At 52.9% G+C, this 16,314-nt stretch overlaps 1 protein-coding gene across 1 annotated transcript; it reads right to left on the bottom strand.

Moving 5' to 3' along the window:
- Positions 1–2,078: 2,078 nt before the first annotated feature.
- On the bottom strand, positions 2,079–2,931 carry LOC149809747 (uncharacterized). The gene is made up of 2 exons (XM_089994636.1): positions 2,449–2,931; positions 2,079–2,360 (listed from the first exon to the last, which is right to left on the bottom strand). Exons 1-2 carry the CDS (start codon positions 2,929–2,931, stop codon positions 2,079–2,081), a joined length of 765 nt encoding a protein of 254 aa, XP_089850762.1.
- Between the last annotated feature and the right edge of the window lie 13,383 nt (positions 2,932–16,314).

Genomic DNA, 16,314 nt, shown 5'->3' with positions numbered 1-16,314 from the left:
CCAAGAACTCATGGTGAGAAAGGAGCCGTGTGCATTGCCGGTCACAGGATACACCTCCGAGACCTTCATCAGCCGGTCCCAGACCTGCATCGTCACGTTCCAAATGAGCGAAGTGGCACCACACACGTCCAATTGATGGGCATGGCATAAAATCTGCCCAAAGTACATGCAATTCCGTCTCTGCTACTGCCCTGCAAGCTCGTCTTACAGGCAAGCCACGGAATTGCGGTCAGTAATGGCGCCACAAGGAGTAATTACTCCTTGTGGCACCAAGAACCAAGATGAGACAGTGCACGTATTTGTTGCAGCCCAACCGCGCACACGTACATAGATGGAATATCTGACGCAACCGCTCCATTCATTGCCGGGTTAACAGCAAGATAGTTTATCCAGATTGGCTGATTTATTGCTGCAACATTGAAGGCAGTACACGACATCAAGGTTCGAGCCAAGGAGTGTCAACCCCTCCATAGCAAGAGACTGGATGGCAGGAAGGTGGTCATGAGGCTTGGCAAGTCACTGCTCAGCTTCTAACAGTCACCAGTCAAACAACAAGGACTGCACGCATCTGCAACAACACGAGGAAACAAGAGCACTTGAAGCGGAACTTCACAAATCTGAAACATTTATGACTCAACGACTCGTTCATCGTTTGCATTATCGGGCACAAAAGCATAACGGAACCCTCGTTTTTGAAATGCTGCACCAGCTGCGTACCAAGCCAGGCGATCCAAGTTCGTCAGACCACGCAAAGATGCCAAAAGCGAAGACACAAACGGTGGTGAACTGGACAAAGTTGTGAATGTAGGAAGTGAGCAAGCTGGACTTGAGCCCTCCAATGACCGTGTTCAGCGTGACACCTGCAAGCCACAATATTCAGCATGGTAGCACACAACCGTGCACCAAAGTCAAGCGGAGAACAGGAGACTGCCCGACGGCGCTGTTGTACACTTTCAACAGCACATATTAGCTGCTGTTCAGGAAAGAGCTGGGTCCCTTGTTGTGCGCCACAGCTCTTGGATGCCATGCTTGCACTAAAACACAGAAACGAGATTCGCTTCTGAGAAACCGCATCAGCAGTGTGGTGGGTGTGATCTCATTGTGGGTGGTGCCGCTTTGCAGGGCACCTCTGCAACCGAAGACCATTTCGGTCATCTGGGAGGCACATACCAAGAACACGCACCTATGGGAATAGTCAACGCTGCTGCGTACAAGTTGATTCCTGTGAGAGCAGTGACCACGGCGGCCCCGTTCATGACAAGCATGGCAGAGATAGCGCAGTTGGTAGCCAGGCAGAAGAACAAGAAGGTCAGATGAGCGCCCTTGCCCCACCTCACCTTTACGATCTCTAGCACTGCAAGCAATGTACGCTTTAGCTGTTGGACGAATGTAGTGTGTTTGGTGCAGATCAGTGCTTTTAGGGTGAGTGCGATGCCAGTGACAGTGCAACAAACTACATTTGTGTCAGCAACAAACCATGAATACCAGGAACCTTGTTATTCTGCCTTGAATGATAAAGCTCTAGAAACAGGAACAGTACAAGGTCCACCCAGTTATATGAATCATGTACCATGGCCAACGAGACGATAGTCTCGGAGTTCAGGAGGTGGAGCGTTGAGGTTCACCGGGAGGTTTGAAATCAACAAGCCATACAAGGGGTGTGAGCCTGGGGTGAACATGGTTGTAGATGTCGCGCGGACGCGCGCGCGCGTACAGGTCCGCGCGACGCGCGCGCTCGTCCGCAGGACGTGCTCGAACGCGCGCGTTTGGGTCAGTTTTCGTGAGCCACTGCAAAGCGGGGGCGAAGCCCCGAATCTGCGCCCCCGTCAATCCAGGGCGTCGCCTACGTGGGTTTAGTATTTGTTGGTGTTGTGACGGGGGGGGGATCCCGGGTACTTCGGCAGTGAGGTGGTGTCAGTGAGTGTGGTGGCAAAAGTGATTGGCAACTATTTCATTCCAAGGGCATGCAAATGAACAGCATCACTAACAAGATGCACATCACAACACACAACACACTTCAGCAAAAAAAAATTTGGTACTGGCAAGTCATTACATTACGCCAAGGGGGGGGGGGGTGCCTAGGTCTCATCCTCGCTATCGGAGTTGTATGGCTCAACGCCCTTTGGGGAAACCCATGAGTAGAACTCCTCATCAGCAGACTTGTTCCGGGCTTTGTCAAGCACCCTCAAGTTGGCATAGCAGTACAGCAATTTTGAGAGACGGCTTGGCAGCAGCCTGGAACGGCGTTTGGGCATGATGAAGTCGTTGGACCACAGGGTCTCACAACATGATGCTGCTGGGTGCTGCGCCTCGATCTGAAACGCAATGCCCTGCAAGATGTCTGCAGACTCCCCATATCCCTGCCACCACACATGCGGTGGGGTGGCGACATCAGTGGAGGCTGCCAATGCATCAGGGTCTGCAAAGCTGCCTTGCTTCGCCTTGTACAGCAATGTTGAACTCAGTCATTGCTCTGGCAGAAGTGGCAGCATCAGGAGTGAGCTTTTTCAGCACTGCCTTGAATCCCTTCATGACCTCCTTGTTCGTGCAAATGTCAGGCAAGACATGCCAGTACCTGGGGTTCAGAATGTATGCTGCAGCATGCATGGGGCTGTGCAAGAACTCCCACCGGTCCAAGACCATGCTCGCCAGCGCCCTTCTGATGGCAGCAATGCCATTGTCACGATCTGTAGGCACCTCCATAAAAGTCTTGAGCTCGAACATAGCTGGGTAGACGAAGCCCATGGCTGGCTGTCGGCTATCGCACATTCGCAACACTTGCACCACTGGGATAAGCAGGTCCACGAGTGCCCGCATCTGCTTAGCCAGGCTGTTGTCTTGGATGATCTCGATGATCTGCTGTGCCTTGTCCTGTGGGCCTACCTCGCTCTTGCTGGCTTTGTTGGCTGTGATTGGCAGCTCACTTGACATACTTCAAACCGGTCCTTCTGCACTGTCTTCATCAGAGCCTTTCGCATGTCCAGGAAACGCTCCAGCATGATCACATTGCTGGCGAAGCGTGTCGCACCTGAATCAACAGCGCTAACCTGGGAGATTCCTCTCTGAACAGCCGATAGGGTATTTGCCTACGCTTCATCCACTTGACAACTGCACGGCCTGCGGCGAAGACTTCCGCTGCATACTCGTGCTTGCTGGCATCTTTGAGTAGCAGGTCAATTGCGTGCGCACAACAACCGACCCATGAGAGACGAGGGTATTTGGCCTCCAAGAGCTTGCCAGCAGCCTTGCAGACAGAGGCGTTGTCCATCACGACACACACCAGTCGCTGGGGTCCCACCTCGTCGATGACAATACCCAGCTCCTCACAAAGCCACTGCGCGTCCTTCTTCTCGGTGCCGATGATCATCTTGTGGAAAACGTTGCCCCCGGCACAGGCGATGACCACATTGTACAGCGATTGATTCGCAGTGTCTGTGTATCCATCCGCGCATATTGAACCCCCAGTCAGGTCCAAGGATTGGTAGATCGTCTGTAGGTCAGCAGTCATCTTGTCGTGACAGCGGTCCAGGAGTGAACCAGAGAGCTGGTATCGGGTAGGGGGCTGGTAGGTCTTGCACTTTGCTCTTGGCACATGGCGATGAACGAGCTGCTCTCGGCTACGTTGAAGGCGATTGCGTTATAGTAAAATAACTGTGCGACTTTGTCGTGGACTGCTTCGCGTAAATTGTTGCCGAACAACTCATCACAGGCATCCTTGGCCGTGTTCTCCGCAGGTTTCTTGGGAGCAGCAGCAAAAGCAGCGTACTTTGCTTCGATTTCAGATGGGACGTCTATGCATGCAGAGATTCCGGACTCGGGGATGTGTCCTATATGGCCTTTAGCACACGAGGTTTTCAGCTTGAATGTCTTCTCGCAATGCACACAAGTCGCTGAGTAATGCCCTCCGGCATCAACACTGTGAACAATAAACTCTTCCCAGATGGGGTCTTTGCTGACCAGCACAGGCGCGACTGAACTTGCTTTCGAGGTTTCAGTGTCCGTCCTAGGCCGCTTGCCACTGCCACTGGCACGAGATGTGGTCAAAAGCCCTCCATGTAGAATGTATATTTACACAGGGACTTAATTGCTTTGCCTTATATTCTCACGCACGCAAATTGTGCCTGCTTCCCGACTAAAGTAGTTTTAATCGACTTTTGAAATTCAAATGCAACTTTTTGGCGCCAGGACGTTGCCTTTCGGCGCGAACGGCCCCTCCGCGCGACGCGCGGGCGCGTTCGGCCTCTGCGCTGCGCGCGGCGCGTAATTTTGGGTCCGCGCGTCGCGCGCTCACAACCATGGGGGTGAACGGACTCCAAACTACTGCACCCTTAGATGGTCACAACATCGCTCATAATTTAGTCGATCAACTGCCTGTGTGCCAGCACACGTCCCAGGCCGCTGCATGTTTGACATGCGAGACACTCTCTGTGCTCAGTACGCACCTGTGTGGGCCTTGGGGGCCTTGACTTTGAGGTGCTGCGCCAAAATCGCAAAAAGGAACACCTGTGAAGGAAGAAAAGAAATAACACAGTGTGCTGCGGTGGCTATGACAAAAAGCATGTGTCACATGCATGATCCAGTCATGAAGCGATGGGTAGCACGGCAGACATGCAGACATACCGGCAGGGTCCCACCGCAGACCTGTTTCAATGGTAGTCTGCATGCAAGCACATCCACGCCTACCGCATGAGAGATTTTCTTATTTGAAGCAGGCAATGCTGGCACCATGTTCTGTGATGTTCGTGAAGAAGCAGAATAGAGTCAGGTCACTTGGTATGAGATGGCATGAGAGAAAGGTTGTGATCAGCTAATCCTGTGAAACTTAGGTGACGAAATGTCGTCGGCCATCACCTGGATCGCGGCACTTGCAGAGTACCAGAAAGGCCCTGCCACGCCAGATCTCCAAGCAAGTGATGTAGACACGGAGAAGTCAATAGCCCAAGTCCACCGGGACGTCACGCCGGAAGCTGCCATCCCGGTTCTGACTTGCCGGTTACCGGTGTTGAACTCCTCCGATGTGACGGCCGTACCACCATACTTTGTGTTGAAGATGGTCATCCATGAGATGAGGCACATCAGCGCGACTGCCACGCACAGGATCATGGTCCATCCGATTGCAGCCTGCATGTGCAGCCCATGGAGTTGCCAAGACTCCGAAACGTCGATGCAAACCACCGGGCTTTGGTGCAACAGCACTGCATCCATGTTGACCGGCGCACCAGCCCTGTCCTCACCTGAGCGGCACAGCGCTAGACTTGTATCACAGCCAGTCCTCACTACGTGTGTATACTGACTGGGATACATCACTGTGCGTGTATAAGCAGAAAAGGTGGCAGCATGGCATGTAGCCAGTGAACGTTGTCAGGCTGCACGGGCCCTTGGGTAACAATCTTGTCAGGCGTTCGAGCACTTCCTTTGAAGCAGACTTCTTACATGTCATTCAGTCGGCCCTGGAAGTCACAGCACGCGCAATGCGATGGATGTCTCATCCATTCATGACATGGCCCTCCTCAAAGAACTCATATGCCGCATAGTTATGAGACGGTGAAAAGCTCCAGGGTATGGCTCAACAAGGATGTCAATCTATCCGACCTGGTGCGCGGAGGGGTGCACCTAGTGTGCCACATGCCGCATTTTGCTTGCCTCAAGTTCACTCATACCTCAGCCATATTTCAATGGTGCTAGCAGGCTGCGGTTTCTCTCTTGTGAGCTGATATGCTTCAACGTTGCTCTGGGAAAGTCCTGTGGCGCGTTCATAAACGACCCCCTAATTCTCAAAGCCCCGGACCTTTGGAAAGCTTTCGTACAAGACTTTGACGCAGTCCAAGAACCAGGCTGTAAAATCATGGATTTCTTCATTCAATGAGACGAGAAATTACGGATGCTTGGCTGGAACACAGGACAAATCATACAGGGGTTGATTGATGTTGTGCTTGTACACATGTGGTCAGCTGAATCCCTTATTACCATCATGGAACATCTGACATTTAGACCTTCAGTCCTGGCATATTGCGCTATTAGTATATTTGTTGTCACCAGCTTGTTCGGTATGTTGTCACGTCAAACTGTATCTCCGATACCGATTGCGACTGCGACTGCGACTGAGTCACTTCGGGCCAAGTCTCCCTAATAAACACGTGAAAAAGGGGGATAAGAGTCGTATCATACGACAATCTGAGCTTAGCTGTTATACATGCACACGCTGCGTCACCTTGGCATGTGCAGTAGCCGGGTATATGCGTTGGTGATGTGGGTAATAATCATGCTCAGCATGTGCTGCAGACACCGTCCGATGATGCGGGTGAATCTCCCGCTGCTACAAGTTACATGTCTTACCGAAACAAGTGTATTTTTAAGTCTCATTGTATAAATTCATTGCATATGTTTACTTCAAGGCCCTCGACTTTGTCTGCACTCAATGTCTATCGCAAAGTTTCCTTGGCTAAGACCAAACATGTCGGCGTCAAGTAACCACACACGATCGGGCACGAGTTCTCTTACAGGAAAAATCATTCTGCACTATATCATCTAGTAGGTGGTTATTGTGCAGGCACGCATCTGTCGCTCGCCTTTCCATGCTTGCCTTTCATGGTAGATACCCTCACGCTGACGGGTTATCCAAGGGAGGAATGATAAGAGCGTCCTCAGCAGTAAACTGCAAGTTTTCATACACAACTAATTAAAAATAACTTTCTATGAAATAATCGGGCTCAACGGGGGGCCCTGAGATCCGCGAACGTACATCGGTGCGGTTTGTATCGTGTACACTACCTCCTCGTTCGATGGAAAGATGCGGGCAGATACAAGCGAACATGCGGTCATGAAAACATCTCAAAAATAGTATTCTTTCGTAGGCTTTGCATACCGTGACAGGCATCTCTTCGTTGAAGTACTGGCACTCTCCATCGTACTGCGTCAGTCCAAACAAGTTTTTTGAGGTCCTCCATCCATCGCAACCATCGAGTTCCATAATGGGCTCTTGCTGAAGAGCACTAATTGTACTTCTGGATGGGAAGGTGGTGCAGCTGGCACCAGGGATTTCTAAGGCATCAACATTTCCGTAACCAAGACAGCACTACAAGAACGAGTTGAACACCACCAACATGACCATGTTTGGCTCATGTGAAAACCACATTCCTTCTCAACGTCTGCAGTCATGTGCGCTCGTGTAGAGGTCATATCTTGTTCGTGTTTGTTCAACACAACGTGGGCCTGGCAACGTGAACGAACAGGATCATGCTCCTTCCTATCCTTGGTCGAGGGTGACTATCTCGAGAGATGCTTGGGCAACCACTGCCCGAAGAAGAGTCCTGAGCCTCAGTCATGCACCCTGCTCATGTCTTCACTAGTGCTAGTCATCTTAGTTACACGTTCATCAGCAGGTTCTTTCTTCAGGGCAACACGGTCTCGGTGGATTGGGAATAGAACAGGCAGAAGTCATGGCCTTGCCAGAAGCTTTATCACCTGTCAAGAAGTAGCGGTACGGTTCTGCTTCCGCACTAAACTCCCTGGTTGGAACCAGTTGGCAAGCAACTTCTCACAGGTTCACGAGCTGGTCTTGAATTGTCGTGAATGCTTTCCTCCCCCGAAATGTGTGCCCTGAAAAGGTCCGGCACCACTCCCTTTTCCAAGTCTAGAACGATGCACAGGCCGGCACCGTCTTCCATGTTTAGCGGGTGGAGGTCGCAGACTGCAAACTTCAGGTCTTGTGGAGGCAAGTCAATGTCGGGGATGCCATGTCGCACGTCGGCGTTGTACTGAGCACGCACAAAATAGACTTGCTCCTGAATGCTGGTAACATCACATCGAATGCCCTGCTCGTTGGAGTACGGCCGCTTGGTGGAGCTCAAGGCATGCGCTCCATCAAGCGCACAAACAGCAGCCCGGGGCAGGCGGTTGTACGGTATTTGACTTAACCTTCATCAGCTGCGCCATCCGCTCGACCTAGAACTGCCCGTAGAGCATCGCCAGACAGTGCATGATGCAAGCCAACCTGCTCAAACTACTTAACCAATCTCGTCCAAGTCAAGCTCAACTCCATTGCACCCAAGTGCTAATGACTGCGCACGTGACACAGTCATCACCGACCCATCATGACTCACACACAGAGTCCCTGCTGATACACTCGATATGCTCCGCATATTCCCTCATATGGCTGAAAAAGGAGGGCCGGTGGAGATTATCATGGAAAATCGGCCGACATCATCAGCGGTGCCTGTGTTTGTAGGAGAGTTTGTCTTTTGGGCCTTGACGCCGGCATGATGCCCAATTTTCTATTTTATCTTTGTTGAGATGTCCTGTTATTGTTCGCATCTCGTACCGCTGTAAGTTTACTCGGCGTGGGCATTCAGGAATAAGCAAGTTTATTTCTGGGCAGATGGCCGGCACCAAGGGTCCCTTGTAACTTTGTGCCGGCCATCTGCCCAGAAATAATGTTCAATAAATGTTGATGAATTGAACAACGACCACTCATGTGTGAAGGGCTCAAGCGAGAAAGAAAGTGTCGCCTTCGTGCGCCGTTGAACACCTCATCTTGATGTCTTCCTTCCCCCTCTCTTGACAAGGAGCTCAGCATGTCATGTCCTCACCTAGGTCACACAGTTGCCATTCCACGATCCCACTAACACAGTATCTTATCCATATATTGTACAAACATACCCTAGGGCCGTTGTTCACCCATCCTTGGATCTTACATCCTAGATTCTTTGGACGTCATTCGAATCGGGAGTCTGCTCCATCGGAATCGTATCTCGGTAATCTGGACTGGGGCATTGACTAGGACACTTGAGCAATCAACTGTACAAATCAAAGTTGTCCTCACTTGAGCAATCAAGCGTAGCACTTTGGGCTATCTGACTGATGGGTGGAAGCTGGTAACACGGACCAAGCCTTTGTTGTCGACTTCGCTGCATAGTGCACACAAGAACTTTGGACCGGCTGACCTGAGCAGAAATCCCAGAGCATGGACGGTCTTACCTAGGCAGGGATCCCAGAACATGGATAGGCTTAGCTTGGTAGAGTTTCCAGAGTAAGGACAGGCTTACTGGGTAGTTGCTTCATGACAGTGTCACCCTGGAATCGCAATACATCCCAGTGAGCTGAAATATTTGGCGCGGTCTGTGCTACTTGATGCCCCGCGATGAGAGTTAATAAGGGGGCCTGCTCATGCGGCTCTTCCTCCAAGCACACGCACCAATACGAAGCGCGCACCAGTACGCACGAAAGACAAAGCTTGAAGTATCTGCTTATAACGTCAGCTGTGATAATGGCCTTCACGGCCCCGAGGTGTTACATTGTGGCACCGCATACTCAAACAAAGAAGGTGAGCGGGTGGGTGGGCGAGCTAAGCAGTAACTCGAAATAAAAAACCTGAGGCAAGCCTCGCGAGTTCCACAATAAAGGCGAGCATGCAATCAGAGCGTGCAAGCTAGAAGGGCAAGCAGGGACATCACAGATGAGTCATGACATCACTATCGCAGATGATCTATAAACTAGAGTACCCTAGTACAAGCACATACATAGAATGGGTGTACGGTTTATGCGCTGCTCAGCGCGTTGTGCAGGGGCATTAGGCTGTTCTGCATGGACTCTACCTGACATAGTTTGAAATCAATGTCCATGTGAAGGCGCAGCTTGTCATCATTGTCAACATAGTGCTAGCAATGAGCTGAGTTGTGACTCGTAGGCCAGGCTACATATCGGCACAAAGGTCAATCTGTTTGCGTTGATGGCAGATTACCGTTTACGAGGGTCTAGTTTCAGGCTTGTCGGTTGACCAAAGGGCAACAGCAGCATGCTGTTCAGGACCCTGATGAAACTCACACCTTCGTCATTCTGAAGTATGCGTGTGTCTAGGGCTTGCAACGTATGATTGATGTATGTTAACAAGGGAAATCTGAAGATCTGGTTTACCCCCAAGATTGTTAAGCAGTCACCACATCAACATAATGAATGCGAATGCCTTGTTACTACTATCAAAAGCAGCCTGGATTGTTGTTGGTGACCGCATTGATAATCACCTTTGCAACGGTATTCCGGTACTCCCACAGCGGCAGGCAGACGAGGATCGCCCATGCGATAAGGACCCATCCAAGCGAAATTGCAATCCACAGCTCGAAGTATGCCTTGCTGAACACCCCGACAGGCAACGCGAGAAGGGGCCATGCCACCGCAATGAGCAAAGCCATCGACACAGCGAACCAGGTCGTCCACCTGCACAGGCATGGGAATCATCATTACTACGATAACAATCAGGCAATGATGTGGCATGCAGCCCCCCCAGTACAATAACATAGTGGCGCGTTTTAACTTGATGCCTGTGGCTGATTCACCTCCAACACTTTGCTGGACCGTGCAATGGCGGGGGTAAAATTCACGAAAATGCATGAACTGTGCGAAGCACTGTCGGGCTGATCTGTCATGCGACACCTGAACAGTGCTGCGATGACCATCATTTCTGTGCCCGCTTATGGCTCCAATAAAGCGATGTTCATGAATAATGGCGCTGGCATACCGTAATGCTTGCTGAAGTGCTGTCTTGTCACAGGTGCCTCCACTTTCGCCAAAGACATCGTGCTCGTTGTCTTCGACTGTCTCCATCGTCAGGAGTTCGTCCCAGTTGTAGTTTTGGGGCCACAGGTGGCTCATGACAAGCGTGATAACCATCGATGACAAGAGGGCAGTGAGGTTGCCCGCAAGCATTGGGTAGTCGCCGCCAAGGGATGCCACGTCGATTGTGCCAAAACCAGCTTGGCACGTCGCTAGCCATGCGATGAGCGCCAATGCCAGACCCACGAAAGCACCTGCAGACATGGCGTTCGCTCACCTCGGCATCCTTGGTGCTTCGCATGTGATGTCGCGGTGCAGGGACGTATACTTGTCTGAGTCTGCCTACTACACAAAGTCTTGTGGGCCTTTTGAAATGTAGAAGTAAGGTACCTCGCATGCATGTCCAGTTCTGATTCTGAGATGTGTTGTATAAATTCACACAATTGGGGACTGTGAAGAGCAGAGTGAGATGTGAGGTACCTGTTATGGCTGCCTTTGCCGAGCACTTGTCCGATAGAATGAGTGCGCTGATTGGTACAACTGAAGAGCCAACGGCAAGACCGAGGAAACTGAACAGCCATGCCGCATTTACATTGCAAGCAAGCAATGCAGCAGCAAGGCACGCCATGAGAATTCCATGTCCCACCATGCATATCCGTGAGGTGCGAAGAATTGCATGGCCAGCTGCATCCTTGCGCACATACTCCTTGTAGATATCATAAGTGAGGATCGCAGACACAGCCATCTGCTGGCTTGATCCAGTGGACAGAACCGTGAGGAGGACTGCAAGGAGCAGGAAGATGGCACCGATCCGCCCGAAGACATGAACCGCAACAGCCGCAGTCACAAGACCTGTAACCTTTGCACACTTATCAAACAGCTTGCAGGCAGCTAGTTTGGTGGAACTGCAGCCCAACATTCACGTCCATGGTGCAATACAAGATGCCAGCACGCATGCAGATACTTCATTCGCGGTCGGTGTAGATCGTCACCCATATTGTCATGAGTTCCCATGAGACTGCAGTCAGAAGATGCGCTGTAGATGGAATGCATATATCGAGATTATGATTGACGCAGCAGTCATACCCTTGAGAACCTTGTATATATACCTGGACTCCACCTGTCGTTCGTTGCTTTGATGTCGTTCTACCGGTGTATCTAGCCTCTTGCTTGGACCGTTGGGCACGGTCGAACCGGCAGTCGTACATGTAACTCTTTCAACGCATACCCCATGTAGTCCTTTCATTATATGCAGCTACTGAGCATGCTGGGAGAAGCTCGGTGTAGTTGCATATTGATATGCATGTTTCTCCATATAGATGATGCAATGGTCAGTGAAGGTTTTCACGGCCAATCCTTTGACGTGAAGTTAAGGTACTGGTAACGTTGCCGGCATGTGTGATGCATTACTGAACCGGCCCGGAGGCAGCGCACCGTTGTCGACTTCAGCGGAGCTCACAGGGAGGTCCAGAGCGCGACATCCTAGCCCTGTGGACGTGGCCAGTGCAAACGGTATCGAGAACCAGAACAGTCCACCCATTATGAAACTCTTGAATGAGGATGAAGGCCGTGCCGCGACAGCCATCGCCCAGAAGGCTTGATTGGGAAACAATCCGCCTGCAGAGCATCGAGTTCATTGTCGCCAGCAGGAACAAGACGGGCAACTAAATGAGCATTGGAGGCATGTTCGCCCGCATATTTGATACTTTATCGCACAGAGAGACTGTTGAAGTACGACTGAGTACTACTTCCCTCAGTGGGAATTTAGCATGCTTATCACGTGTATGCATACCGGAGCTATCCAGTCCTAATTACTAATCCAGTGTCCAGTCACGTCATCCTGGATACTGATCTAGGCTGTGAGACTGATCCTTATCAGTCTCCTATGAATATGTACTTGGTACATGTGTACCTCGAGCAAGTTGTCTGTAAATCTCAACAGGTTATGGGTCCGCACGCCTCCGTTGCGTTGCGTGGTATTTAGTACTCGTTTGAGTTACGACGCTTCGCCGACCCGCTGCAATAGTGCCTAGTATGGATGACCGCAGTGGAGCTCTGTCCAGGCATGGACCTGGCTTCCTACGCACCTCGCGCAATTGGCCAAGGTGGAGTAAGAAAATGCTCGCTTTTGCAACAACGAAGAACCTTCGTCGCCATCTCCGAGGAGCGCCTGGCGAGAATGCTGATCCAGCTGTACTTGAAGGTGACAAAATCGCACGAGCTTACATAGAAATGAATGTTGATGACGCCGCAGCGTGTGATTGAGGGCGCTGCATCCGCCTTTCCTATGTGGACGTTACTGGAGGCACGTCACCAGAATTACCTTCGCCCGCAGCAGATACAAATACAGGAGCAGCTGTTTGCAATCCGCCAGGTGCCGACAAAAGTGCAGATGCGTACGTCGACAGGGCGCTGGAGCTGAATGAGCAGCTGACCTCCATTGCTGCTGGGGTCCCAGTGGCCACGTCAACCAGTTGATTAGGGGTCTCAGTGTGCGCTTTGACGCAGGCCGTCCCCATCTCCGTCTAAATGCCCATACTTACACCCCTGACACGCTGCGTCTTGCTCTTTATGCTCTGGAGAGCGACCTGCCCCCACTGGAGCGTCCCGCTAGAGCGCTGGCAGCTGAACGCAGAGGTCGCAATACTGACCGTCGCAGTTGCAGTGCATCACCCAGGCGCACCCCACGGGACCGCACACCAGAAGGCTCAGCATCCGCTTCTGAGGAGCGGAAATGTCACTTTTGTGGCCATGCTGGTCATATCACGCCCTTCTGCGTTATGAAGCTCCGGGAGGAGAAATACCCGCAGCCTGGTACCTTCGCGCCTGGCTACCCTAAGCCACACCAAGGCATGTATTCCTCCTCCCGCGTGCACGCACAGTGTGAATGGGTACTGGATAGTGGGGCCACAGACAGTACGACTCGCGAGCGGCACATTCTGGCAAATTATGTCAGGTTTCCTAAACCGACCCCTGTCTACTTTGGGAACGGGACATGTGAGCACGCCCTAGGCATGGGGCGAGTGCGGCTCAAAACCACTCATGGGCTGCTGCACTTACGTGATGTCAGGTATGTGCCCTCGCTCGTGTCAAACTTGCTCTCTGTCCATGCGCTCACGGCGACTGGCCATTCTCTTGGAATTGACCCGCACTCCGTCTTCGAGATCGCTCATGGGGGGAACTCGTCGCCACAGCCACGGTCTGCGATAACATGTACCTCCTGGATGTCCCACGCATGCGCACTGCTTCTGTTGCTGTCAGGGAGTCTCTAGCCATGCGCTGGCACCGGAAACTGGGGCACACTGGCATGGGCACGCTCGCGGACATGCAACGCAAGCGTCTAATGGGTGATTGCCCGGTGACTCCTGTGGAGTTCCTCCACGCGCGTGACACTGAATCGTGCAACCCCTGTCTTGATGGCAAGATGCATCGCTCTTCTCACCCTGAACAGGACGGGCAGGCACCCCATGTCAACTTCAGGGTGCACTCAGATTTGATGGTTCTGCTCAACTTTCCCACGGTAGCTAAGGAGCGCTATGTCCTGACTCTTTAAGAAGAGTTCTCAGGGTTCTCACTTGTTCGCTTGCTGCATTCGAAAGACCAGGTGATCACCGCACTTCCTAGCATGGTCCGAGAAATGGCCACACAGGGGGGACAATCAGTTAAGCGCATACGCACTGACCAGGGCCGCGAGTATGTGAATGCGGACTTGAAGGAAGCATTTGAGAAGTTGGGCATCTGGCATGAGGAGACCGCGGGCTATATGCCGGAGCAGAATGGTAAGGCTGAGCGCCTGAACCGCACCCTAATGGAGCGCGCTCGCACCATGCTGAGTGCGGCTGGGCTGCCAACCACCCTCTGGGGATACGCCATCCTGCACGCTAATCACATACGAAACTGCATGCTCTATTCTCCCACGCAGCGAGTGCCTTACCATGCGTTCACGGGCGTTGCACCTTCTATCTCCCAGTTTCACCCATGGGGGTGCGACATCCGCGTGCACGTGCCTGCCAGCAAGCGTACCAAGCTTTCACCGAAGAGCACGGCGGGCACATACCTCGGAACAGCAGGTGTCTTGAATTCCAGGAACGTTTACGCACTGGTTGATGGGAGGATACTGACCACATGAGACTTTCGTGTCCAGGATAGTGTTCCTGACCCCTCGACCCCGACTGGCGTGCGAGCCTCGGGTGTGGAAGAGGGGCAGGCTGATCAAGGCCTTCCTGCCCCCTCGGGTGATGCGGATTCCTCGCCTGATGGTACTCCGCCTGACGGCACTACTTTCCCGCTCGTGTCCCCGACGGCTCTGGGCGATACCGCCCAGGTACCGCCCATGGTTCGTGAAGTCCCCATTCCCCACGCTTGCGCCTGCAGACTACGTGCCAGCTGGAGGGTCTGCCATGGCGGATAGTGGCAGTTCCGTGCCTCAGGAGCAGCTCGAGGGAGGGGACGAGGCCGATGGCCCCCTCGCTGTTCCGGATGACCCGGGCCCTGCTGCCTCCATGCCTCCTGACGAGTATGCCATTCCTGACCCTGACGATGCGGTTCCTGAGGTGCTGCTCTCTGCCCCCGTTGCTGCCCTGCCCCAGTCGCACCCTGATAGCCGGGCTGCACATCCCCGCACACGTGCTCCTCCTGCTTTCTATAACCCTTCGTCATTCGCCGCTCGCTCTGGACTGTCGTCCGAGCAGAGCCCTCGCTCGGCTGTGAAGCCTGTCCGGCGTGTGGTACGGTTCTCCACTGAGCAGCCAACCGTGTACGCGTACGCTGCTCAGTCGAGTCCGAGTCGCCCCAAAGGGATCGACTTCCCTGCCTTCCCTACGGTGCTCTCCCATGGGCTCAACATGCTCGACCTGTCCCAGCTGCCTAACAGTGTCAAGCCTGAGGACCTGATCCCGCACTCCATGGAGGCTGCTTTGAGTCCGGAGTACCCCTACCGGGAGAACTGGTGGGCGGCGATGCAGGAGGAGAACAAGTCTCTTTGGGACCATCAGTGTTTCTCGTACACTAGGGCGCCTGCAGGTGCACACACAGTCGGCAGCAAGTGGGTGTATGACGTCAAACGGCCGGGTCCCGGGGACTCGCAGGTACGCCTCAAGGCGCGACTTGTCGCGCAGGGATTCTCGCAGCGCCCAGGCGTGGACTATGATGAGCTGTTCGCCCCGGTGGCCAGCCACACTACTGTGCGGGCATTCCTGTCCCTCGCCAACTATCACGACCTAGAGATACAGCAGGTTGACGTCAAGACAGCCTTCCTGTACGGTGAGCTTCCCCCCGGGCAGACGATGTATATGAAGCCGGTCCCAGGCTTCCCCTGCCCAGTGGGGCAGGTATGTCGTCTCCACAAGACCTTATATGGCCTGAAGCAGGCACCTCGCGCGTGGTATCAGCGCTTGAAGGATGAGCTCACTGCCAAGGGCTTCACGCCTGCCGATTCAGATCCTGCTCTCTTTGTCAAACTCGACGCAGAGGGCAAGGTGCTTGCTCTCATCTGTGTGGACGACTGCTTGATTGCAGGGCGGTCCGCTAAGCACGTGCAGGAGGTCATCGACATGCTGCAGAGCATCTTTGACATCAAGGTCTTGGGAGAGCCCAAGGATTTTCTTGGCATCAACATCGTGAGGAACCGGGCGCAGGGGACCCTGGCCATCCATCAGAAGCCGTACGTCGAGAAGATGCTCCGCAAGTATGGCTTCGCTCAGTGTCACCCCATCAGCACCCCAGCGGTCTGCAAAGTGTCCACCACGGAAGTGGACGAGAACGCTA

Source organism: Nuphar pumila, unplaced genomic scaffold (genome assembly GCF_984573655.1).
Source record: "Nuphar pumila unplaced genomic scaffold, dmNupPumi1.hap1.1 HAP1_SCAFFOLD_808, whole genome shotgun sequence".
NCBI classification, from domain to species: Eukaryota; Viridiplantae; Streptophyta; class Magnoliopsida; order Nymphaeales; family Nymphaeaceae; genus Nuphar; species Nuphar pumila.
The sequence above is the reverse complement of the archived record's forward strand: the minus strand, read 5'-3'. Positions and strand labels throughout refer to the sequence as shown.

Bases quoted from the DNA above. Each gene is read 5' to 3' on its own strand.
- LOC149809747 (XM_089994636.1), bottom strand. From the start codon at position 2,931: ATGTCAAGTGAGCTGCCAATCACAGCCAACAAAGCCAGCAAGAGCGAG. The intron at 2,361-2,448 runs GTACAAGGCGAA...GTGTGGTGGCAG, and splicing joins TGACTGAGTTCAACATTGCT to GGATATGGGGAGTCTGCAGA.